Here is a 10,378-nt window from a genome sequence, read left to right as displayed (position 1 = left end):
CAAGCAGTACTTTAATGCTGTAGTTGGTTGAGGATTTACTTTTGGTTAGTTTATTCTTTAACAGAGCAACTGATCATGTTTTGTGCGTAAAACTCAATATGAAAAGTAATTACCTATAGCAGTGAAATAAATGTAGTATCTCAAAATTGTACTTACTATATTCTTTACTTTTGAAATTACCGACAGTAATCATCATAGTATAACAACAAATAAATGAGAAAAAAAGGTTAACTTTTGACAACAAAGATTTAAGATAAATTCAAACAGAAATAGGTTTGAGTTATCGATGGAAAAAAATCTCAATCGCATCACAATTTATAACACAAACCTGTATATGTCCAGTATTGACAGACGTTACTCATGTAAACATATTTTTAACAAGATCAGAAAATATTACTTATATAGATTGAGTTGTTAATGTGTGCATCAAAAGCACTGTAAATCAATGTGACAATCAATCATGAGATTCACAATATTTTGATTCATTTTGATTATGCTGTTTTAAAAATACAATTTATTTTAGGGCACAGTGTGAATGATTAAAAGCACCATTTGGACAATAAAACATGACCAAAAAATACAACATTTTATTAAGACATTTGATTGACGTGTTTCAACTGATTTCTTGACAAAAAAAGAAGCAGGACTGGCTTCAGTGCTCATCACCTCCTCCGGTCTCTGGTGCTGTTTTTAGGAGACAGAAGTTCCAATTAATGTAGTATAGGTGAATCTTAAATTCTGTGGATGTCACATTATGAGTAATGTTATTATGTGATGCTTCTGTTGTGAACTCACCTGTAGTCTGCAGTAGCTTCCAGTCCACCTGCAGTCTGTGTCTCAGTCTCTCCAGCGCCTCCACGTCCTCTGGTAGAGGAGCATGAAGCTTCCCTAGAGAGGGGGCAGCGTCCCCGAAGAGAGAGGAGGCCGTGGGGCCGACACATGACGTCTCAGCTTCCTGAAATGACAAAATTACTGACCACTAAATTAGAACACCTGCCATCTATCTAAACCTCCCCAAAAATGAAGCAAAAGATAAACACTTATACTTCCTCCTCTTCTCCTTCTTCTTACCTGCATGAGTACCAGTGTGTGTCCTTGTGCGATACCCTGCAGCAGGCCTGTTAGTTGTTGCCACACACTGTCGCACAGCCCGCTATCTGGCGTCCGAGCCAACAGAACCAGACTGGGGTCATACTCATATCCCAGAGGCAGAAGGAGGCCCAACACAGCCTGTGCAAACCCTGACACGTCACTGCAGCCCTGTAGGAGGACAAGCAAACACACTTGGGATGTGTTCACATCTGTCATTTAACAAACACAAACATCCCCTGCACATAAAACACTCACAGTATTACTTCAATATATAGTGAAATATTCCAAAGTACATTGTTTAAAAGTTGTTTGTGTTCATTACGTTAAATGGTTAAATTGTGGCCAAAAACCTAAAACAAAAACTTTAATATGTTCCTATTAGAAGTATTTAAGATCTCATGCTGTGACAGGCTCATTCAACAATTATAAATTATATATATATACACCAGCAGACAACCGCCCACCAAGAGCCTGGGTCTGTCTGAGGTTTCTCACTAAAAGGGAGTTTTTCCTCGCCACTGTCGCACTAAATGCTTGCTCTTGTGGGAATTACTGGAATTGTTGGTAATTTATATAAATTACCAAAAAGTGTGGTCTAGACCTACTCTATCTGTAAAGTGTCTCGAGATAACTCGTGTTATGATTTGATACTATAAATAAAATTGAATTGAATTTATATATATTACTTATTTAGACATCTTTTGGGCACAACATCTTGATATGAGAAGTCATAATACGATCATATAGGCAATACTGAGTTAAGCCCTAGTCGCATGGGACTAGTATTATCTGGGGACCTCTTGTAATTTGTAATAATTGCAGAGGTCGTCTGTGATCTTAATCCCGTGCGAATCTGCCATATCTGTAATTTGTCAAATTAATTTCTAAATCACAAGAGGTCCACGGGCAATACTAGCCCTGTGCAAATAGGGATTTAGCATCCAGTACAGTATTGCATGCACACAGAAAATTTGACTTGATAAATGCTCTGAATTGTGATTTCTACTACTATAATACACAGTACCTTCTTCAGACACACAGAAATGTGATATTTGCATTTCTGTTCCTCTGGCTCCCTGTTGCTGAACTGCACCACAAGCGTTTTCCTAAAGATGGAAAGATTTCTGTCATCATGTTGGGGACAGATGTCTTTTTTTTTTATTTGCTCAAAGGGGTACAATTTTTAATCACAGTCTAATTCAGGGACACACAAATGATATTCACCCATCCTCTGTGCCGTGACTCGAGACTCCCGCGTCTCCAACACACACGACCAAAACCCTGCATGAGGAGAAAGCCGTATTAAATCAGACTGATTCAGTTAAGTCAGCTTGTTCTTTAAAGGAAACTTTCAACTCTTGAAAACTGTATTTGAAGCTGAAATACCTTAATTTGGCCGCACCACAAATGAGAAAAATGAACTAAATAACAAATTGACACCAAAATCCCAAAAACTCAAAACAGCTTAGCTTATAAACATTTTTAAGTGAAAAAAATATCTACGTTGTGGGGAATACACTTAGTCGTTTTCTTGCTGAGAGTCAGATGAAAAGATCGACACCACTCTCATATTTGTCCATCAAACATGAAGCTACAGCCAGCCGCTAGTTAGCTTAGCTTAGCATAAAGACTTGAAACAGGGGATAACAGCTAGCCTGGCTTTACCCGAGGGTAACAAAATTTACCAGCGCTCTTTAAGCTCACTATAACATGTTATAACTCGGTGGTAAGCATATCTGGCTACCTCAGATCCAGGCTGGACTTTCCCCCGTTTCCAGTCTTTATGCTAAGCTAAGCTAAGCTAACCATCTCCTAGCTTTAGCTTCATATTTAGAGTACACACATTAGTGGTATCAATATCTCATCTAACTACCAAGTAAAAACTACCAAAGTAAGTACTTCTAAGTGTATTTTCAAAAAAAGTAGAGCTATTCCTTTAAGGGTGGATGTTTCCTGCAACGAGGCATGCTGTCTTATTAATGGATCCCTTTTTCTATCTCAGTAATATTAAAACATACAGTCTCTGTCCATATGGATTAGATCCACATTGCTATACCTGTTGCGGAGAGCAGTTGCAGCATGCTGGACAACACACATCATCGCCATGGAGACGTCAGGGACCAGCGCCAAGCCATTGCAGATCTGAGAGGCAGTAATTAAATATAATGACATCAGCCTGGAGCTCATGTAGGCAGGTTGGAAAAGCAGATCACATCACAGCACACTAAGGAGAAGACAAATAACATCCAGACCGTACCTCATTCCTCTCCATTTTCTCTACAAGGGCAATTAGACTGGAGAGGGATGTGAGAGCATCGCTGTCATCTGCATCTTTGAGGAAATTCTTCCTTATTTTGAAAAAAAAACAAACATTTTTAAATAATAATAACAATAATAATAAAGAGCCTTTTAAACTCAGCTCCTCCGATGATAAACTTCCTGTGTCAATAATAAGATATAAAGTTTATTGCTATGAAAAATGTAACCTCAGTTTGTTGACTATAACCGGGTCCTCTGATGAGCTGAAGCGTTTACATCCGTCCGGGCAAGCCACATCATTAGGGAGGACTAAAGCAGTGCGGACAGCAGGAGCGACACGTTTCGGAGGCTCTGGCCACACCTCTTCCTCTGCATTTTTCTCCTCTTCTACCTTCTTCAGCTTATCTTCTTCTTCTTCTGCTAATTTAATGCGCTTTGTGGTGACATCAGAGGTGGGCAGCTCAGCTGGAGAAAGGAGTAGGGAATTATTTGATGAAGCAGTGAATATAAACGTCATCTCTGACTGAGGCCAGCAGTTCGAGGCTACATTAGCCGATACTCTCATAACACACCTGAATCTCAGGCCGACCTGTCAGTGGCCGAGTTGCATTGTGGTGTGTGTGTGTGTGTGTGTGTGTGTGTGTGTGTGTGTGTGTGTGTGTGTGTGTGAATGTGGATGTTATACCTGCATGTTTGAGGCAGGACCAGTACTGCCTATGAGCTGATCGGACACAGTGAAGGGACTCAAGTGCACTGGAAAGAGAAAAATTACTTATTTACACACAAAACACACAACAAACAACACACACACACACACACACACACATTGAGACCGACCTTTCACAGGGACCATCGAGATTTGCAGGTCGAGGCGCAGGATCTCCAAGCAAAGTTTGAACTGTTTGACACACAGACTGGGGGAGGGAAGTCAAGTTGTATCCTCCCTGGAAAACATGCACACAATAAAACATTTTAAAACCAAATGTTCCTCCAACATGATGGTAGCAATATGTACATGTATGTTTGTGTTGTATCTGCGGCCTGACCTCCAGCACAGCACACAGTTTCCCTCCTGCGAGGTTCATCAGGAGGTGAGTGAGGTGGGCAAAGATGTCCGGGCTGGCACACATTTCACCCTGAAAATAAAGACCCACTGCAGTCAGTTTACCATATATTGTGCCAATGATGGCAAACAGACTGGACACAGAGTTTTACAGTACTCACAAGTCGTGAGATTAAAGGGCAACGAGACATAAGTGCCACATCAGTGGCCACTTCATTTAGCCTGACAAGCCGGCTCAATCCGAGGGGCGGGATAAACGGTTGTCTTTCAAATTCCCTCTGCACCCAACAGGATAGCGCTACAACCAACCAGAGCAACATTTGTTGATAGATTAAACTTTTGCCGTATCCGGTCGGCAAAACTCAGAACACAGCTTCCTTTTTTAAGAATGACTTCAGTGCTTAACTCCAAGTCTTCCAGAGTCGCGGCCAAAGCTGATTCGAAAGACCGCTGTTCGCCAGCAGCAGCAGCCATCTTCTTTGTTTTCAAAGTAGCAGGGAATTCACGTGGAACCGTTGCAACTCTGCCGTCCTTATGTTAAGCCCGCCCACCGACTCTATACACGTTCTGATTGGCCTGACCCAAATTTGGTTTTTCCAGCTCGCAAGCCAACGGAGAGTTTCTAGACTGACCCTGGCTGCAAATTTTTGCTGCCACTAGGGTGCATCTAGATTTCTAGGCTACACTTCATTAGCAATACCTGTAAAATCTAATACAATACAACACAACTGTTTTGCCATAAACTCTACTTTTATGATGCCTATAATGTTCAAGTTTTTTGTGACATTGTCATGGAGGTGTTAATTCAATGGTATGTTTTAGTCTAATGAGGGCATAGTTAGTGATGATGTTGTACTGGACTGCATTATATTCAGAGGCGTTTCTAATGTTCTGACCCCTCAAGTATGTAAATGGGACATTATAAACAAAAACAACTCTCAATATAACGTAGTCCAGTACAACACCACCTTTATCTATGACCTGAATAATAAACAATGCCTCCAAAAACAGAACACAAGTAGAATTTATGGCAGAGCTGTTGTACTGAATTGCAATACATTGTACAGGTGTACCTAATAAAGCGGCCACTGAGTGTAAGGTCAGCATACACATAAATCTGAAGAAATACTGCAATGGCATTTTAAGCTATGTATATTCAGTACCTCTGGGTCACCGATGGCTGAGTCAAAGCCTGCACACACCAGGACCAAGTCTGGGCTAAACTGTGACAAAGAATCACAAAATGAATCATATATTGACATAAATAATCTCCAACACATCAGTATCTGCAAAATGTGAATTCTCCAAAACGGCTTACCTCGTATGCGACTGGCAGAAGGATGTGACAGAAGACTGAAAGATAGTCACTGTTCTTCATTCCCACCTGAAATGTCACACACACATATATATATATATATATATATATATATATATATATATATATATATATATATATATATATATATATATATATCATATATGGGACCTTGTTTATAAAAAAACATTCATACACACAAACGTGTGCACACAACGATCGTGATCTGATTTAAGGTTTCACATTATGAATGCAAAAATGCAGCAACATTTTCTGGTTTCAGCTTAAAAAAAAAAAAATCAGTAAAGCTGCTTGTTTGTTCCTAACTGCATATTTTACTTAGTGGTCAGACTAAGAAAGCACGTTGGGCTCTGTTAACTCATGATATGAATTTATCATAATTTGAAAATGTAATACATTTAATTATTCTTTGATTAACCGATCAATAGTGAACATGAGTTGCAGCCTTAATTGTTTTTTATTAAAAACTATGTTTTTATACCAATTTCTTCTTCAATTTTTCAAAAGACAATTTATATTATTGTTAAAGCAGAAACTCCATAAGGTTTTTACTCTTATTACACTATTATTTTTTTCACAAAAGTGAGGCAAAGATAAAGCAAGCAGCATTTTTAAAAGAAGGCCTAACAAATTCAAAAAGGATTTACAATAACTTCAAGTATTTGTTTGGTTACTTACTTTGTTCCATGGGACATTTATATTGAATCCTGCCCCTTTCTCTTTGCCAACACTGTTGTAGTCTGATTCTTTAAGTTGAGGCCAGAATTTCTGATGCTCGTAGCGGTGCCATGAGAAGTAGAGCACACTGGGAATAAAAATGTAGTATGCAGAATGTATAATGCCAGAAGACAAACATCCACGTAAACAATTCAGGATCCTTCAGATAGGAAAGACTCACCTTGGATCATCTTCAAAACAGTACTGCACCCCTTGACCATGATGTACATCCCAGTCAACTATCAACACCCTGAATATATAATATAAAAAATATATTAAGAAGTAAATAAATATACTGTGGCACAACTAATACTGTAGGTCTTGCATGAATAATATATATATATATATATATATATATATATATATATATATATATATATATATATATATATATATATATATATATATATATAAAAAGTTACCTTTTAACCCCATATTGTTGCTTGGCATATTGAGCTGCTATGGCCACATTGTTGAACACACAGAATCCACTGGCAGCACTGCGCATACTGTGGTGTCCTGGTGGTCTGTCAACGATGACAGAGAAGTGGTATACATGTCAAGATTTATGCAGTAATTGATAAATAATTGAGCCTATACAGAGAACAAACGCCGTATAACTGACAAACGAACGCTTAGTATTTTGTTTATGATGATATAAAAAACTTTTTAAGTAGCTGATTTCAGAATTTGAGAAGCTGTAAACAATATTTGGTATTTTGTAGGGGTTGCCTAAATGCTATTCTAGTTCCATACATCCCAAATGTATCTCTAAAAGTTTATTTATATCAAAATTCTCAAATAGTTAGGATATTTCTAGTTTGTATAGAATACTTAAACTGGTTATCGTTCAAGCTTCATCTCTACTATTCAACGTTCTCTACTATTATTATTATTATTATTATTATTGTTATTATTATTATATTATTATTTTGAATTATGTGCCTAGAACTTTCTATTTCCAGGTTTCTATTGTATTTGATAGAACTTGAGACACATTGTCCATCTATTCATCTTTAAAATTTTATTAATTGTATGAGGAGTGACTCACTCAGGTTTTTTTAATGTATAAAAATGTTTTTTTTTTCTATTGTGAGCTTGATGCTTGACAAAGGTCTATGAACGAAACTTTGCTTTCTTGATTAACTTAGTGCTGACAGTGTGCGGGAGTTTCGTAGCTTTGCATGACAAATACTAGAATATCAGTTATGACCAAATAATTACATGCCTATCAACTTATCAATAAATGGACTAAACCTTGCAGCACTGGTACCACAGCACCAACACAATCAACAATGAAAAAAGAGCGACTCAGACACACTCACTGTAGCAACTATCTAACTGGTTAATGGCCTCACCTGACCAGAGCCATGCCGTTCCTCACCTTCCCCGTCATAACACTGTCCACAAGTTGCAGTGCGGCGCCTGCAGCCAGCTTGGCACAGTGATAGATGTTCTAGGACAGGAAATGAAAAAGAGGGAATGTTTACAGTATGCCAGAAGTGAAGCTGACCTATAGATACGGATAAATGACAACAGCTGCAACTCAGCTAGTAAGAATATTAAGTGTAGGACTAACTGGGTGGAAGTAGACGTCACCATACTGCAGGGTGAACTCTTGCAGGTCCTCCAGAGTCATATACGGGGTCTTCTTCACCGCCTCCAAGTACTCCTCACTGTTAAGAGCAGCAAAGTGTGTGTAGCTGAGCGGCTTTAGGTATTTACTTCAGCCCTTACATAGAGGTAGAAAAATTGACTGAACCAGGTGGGGGCTCTTTGTCGACATCAGGACTGACCTGTGAACCAGCAGGATGTCTGCGTCCGTCGCCTCGCGGACTGGTACGGAGATGCAACGATCAGCAAGACCGGTCTTTATCAAAGCTTCATGACTCACTGTCAGACGCTCGGGTACCTCAATCTTACATACAGGGCTGGAGAAATTAATTATTTAAATAATGATCCATACAGTTACATTTTGAGTTTAAGATTTGTATATTATTCTAGGATGTTTTGATCTGTATCTTTGATCATTTTAAACTAATTATTTTTTCATCATTTGTAGTTTAATCGTTTTATTTTTATGTACAGACATCCAAGAAAACAGATAACAGAGGTGAAAATGAAGTGAAGACATTCTCCCAAAAGAATACAAAAAGTAGTATAAACAAAGAAGAATTGGTGCTGAGAATGCAAACACATTATGGTAGAAGTTGTTGTTTTTTTCCTTTTGTGCTCGTTTGGTCCATGATTTATGTGCATAATAATAACCATATGGCACAAACACAAACAGATAAATCTCTCCTAAAATATGCGAAATTATGTCAAAGATACTTGTTATAACGTTGTGTCTAACTGCCAAAAGCTGATCTATACCGATGTATCAGTCACAAAATCAAACTCTTTTGAAAAAAAAAAATAATAATAATAATAATAATTTGTCCATATGTTTACACTGCATTAACACAGCAGTTGAGCTTGCCAGCAAAGAGTAAATAAAAAGTGCTGAAACAGAGAGCAAATTAAGTAGCAACTAAACTGTATGAGAAAAACACTGACGACAAAATAAGACCTAACGAGGACATTTGCAAACTTAAATCGACTTTAATGCTAAATGCATAAATGGGTCAACTGCGGGTGCGTCTCACTAAGCGTCCAGGCTAGCTACAACGAACCGCAACTTCAGTTCCTACCATTAATTTAAGACCAAATCACCGATCTGAAGTAACGATTTACTACTTCGTGCGATATAGCTAGCTACATTTTAACAAATATTTAACCAGTGATACCATTTGGGTTAACTAGCTAACGTTAGCTGAGTTAACGTTGCGTCACGTTACTTGTACCAACCATAGATTGTAACGTACGCTACGCTAGCTATATAAAAGGTAACGTTACTAACATAGGTCAAAAGTACGTTAACGATGACTTTACGACGCAGTCGTGGTAACGTTAACTTAATATGAAGCAATTCATTCAGTCTTAACGTTAACGTTATTTGATTACCTCGCTAAAGTTATATGTACCAAATGTGTCGTTACTACATGTACTTACTCAACCCAGAGCAATTTGTATTTGGTCATCTCCTCATCATAAATCAATGCTGTTCCCATCTTCATTATTCCCCAGACCAGTCAAACTGCAACACATATAGCAACGTTTCGACGACTTCCTCCTGTAGTAGCAGCACACTGTTTCTAATATAAAATGAAGTAAGTCAGAGAAAAAGACAAAGACGGAAAATCAATGAGTAAGCTGCTGTAATCAAACTTTGACTTTAACCGACAAGTGCGCAGTATAACGGATACCGAGCATGGATGTACCGCCGGGTATTAAGAGAACTAGAGACGTCCTTTCTTTTCTGCATTCAACATTCACCATTACAAATTAGTCTTCTATGAGTTTTATGGAGGTTGTCAAACAGTTTAATGGTGGATTAGCGCCACTATCTGGACGGGGTCAGGTACTTGCTTCTGCAGAAGAGACATGTATTCTTTACAAATTGAAATATGGGCTTAACTATTACTTATTCCTATAAATGGCAAAATGCCAGATATACGTTTTGTTTTTATGGCTGGAAGTTGCTTTGGTTTGGATAGAAATGGTTGCCAAAAATTCAAAAAGGTAATCTTTTTTATAAGCCTATATGTAATGTTTCTGCATAGGCCTACACAAATATTTTATTAGAGCAACCCAGCACTCTTATGTAGCCTACTATAAACACACACATATGTAAATGTTGTACATGCGATAAGAATGTTTATAATACTTAAACCTTGTTTTAAACCATTGCTATACACTTTATTTAAACACTTGCCCTACCTTACACTTACACCTTACCAATGTTTTCATCTTTATGCTTTTAAGTTTTTTCAGAATTTTCTGTTGTTGTTTTATACTCCTGAAGTAACATT

At 37.9% G+C, this 10,378-nt stretch overlaps 1 protein-coding gene across 3 annotated transcripts; it reads right to left on the bottom strand.

Annotated features, from left to right (window-relative positions):
* Positions 1 to 494: 494 nt before the first annotated feature.
* On the bottom strand, positions 495 to 9,919 carry hdac10 (histone deacetylase 10). 3 transcript variants are annotated; one of them, XM_036002884.1, is made up of 21 exons: positions 9,773 to 9,919; positions 9,519 to 9,661; positions 8,264 to 8,398; positions 8,047 to 8,143; positions 7,826 to 7,923; positions 6,890 to 6,994; positions 6,649 to 6,717; positions 6,429 to 6,555; positions 5,733 to 5,798; positions 5,578 to 5,637; positions 4,398 to 4,487; positions 4,189 to 4,295; positions 4,037 to 4,104; positions 3,579 to 3,816; positions 3,350 to 3,440; positions 3,149 to 3,234; positions 2,317 to 2,373; positions 2,117 to 2,198; positions 1,072 to 1,260; positions 796 to 955; positions 495 to 684 (listed from the first exon to the last, which is right to left on the bottom strand). In XM_036002884.1, the coding sequence occupies exons 2-21, from the start codon at positions 9,581 to 9,583 to the stop codon at positions 653 to 655; spliced, it is 2,022 nt and encodes a 673-aa protein (XP_035858777.1). In that variant the 5' UTR covers positions 9,584 to 9,661; positions 9,773 to 9,919; the 3' UTR covers positions 495 to 652. The 3 variants fall into 3 exon arrangements, with proteins under 3 accessions (XP_035858777.1, XP_031139231.1, XP_031139232.1); XM_031283371.2 differs by having other exon boundaries at positions 9,519 to 9,853; XM_031283372.1 differs by lacking the exons at positions 9,519 to 9,661; positions 9,773 to 9,919 and adding an exon at positions 8,919 to 9,065.
* Between the last annotated feature and the right edge of the window lie 459 nt (positions 9,920 to 10,378).

Source organism: Sander lucioperca, chromosome 7, assembly GCF_008315115.2.
Source record: "Sander lucioperca isolate FBNREF2018 chromosome 7, SLUC_FBN_1.2, whole genome shotgun sequence".
Lineage (NCBI taxonomy): Eukaryota > Metazoa > Chordata > Actinopteri > Perciformes > Percidae > Sander > Sander lucioperca.
Note: the sequence above shows the minus strand (reverse complement) of the source record. Positions and strands in the feature narration are given on the sequence as shown.

Excerpts from the sequence above, each read along its gene's own strand:
- hdac10 (XM_036002884.1), bottom strand. The coding sequence starts at position 9,583 with ATGAAGATGGGAACAGCATTGATTTATGATGAGGAGATGACCAAATAC. Across the intron at positions 7,924-8,046 it reads GTGACGTCTACTTCCACCCA|AACATCTATCACTGTGCCAA; the intron begins GTTAGTCCTACA and ends TTCCTGTCCTAG. Across the intron at positions 3,817-4,036 it reads GTCCTGCCTCAAACATGCAG|CTGAGCTGCCCACCTCTGAT; the intron begins GTATAACATCCA and ends TCCTTTCTCCAG.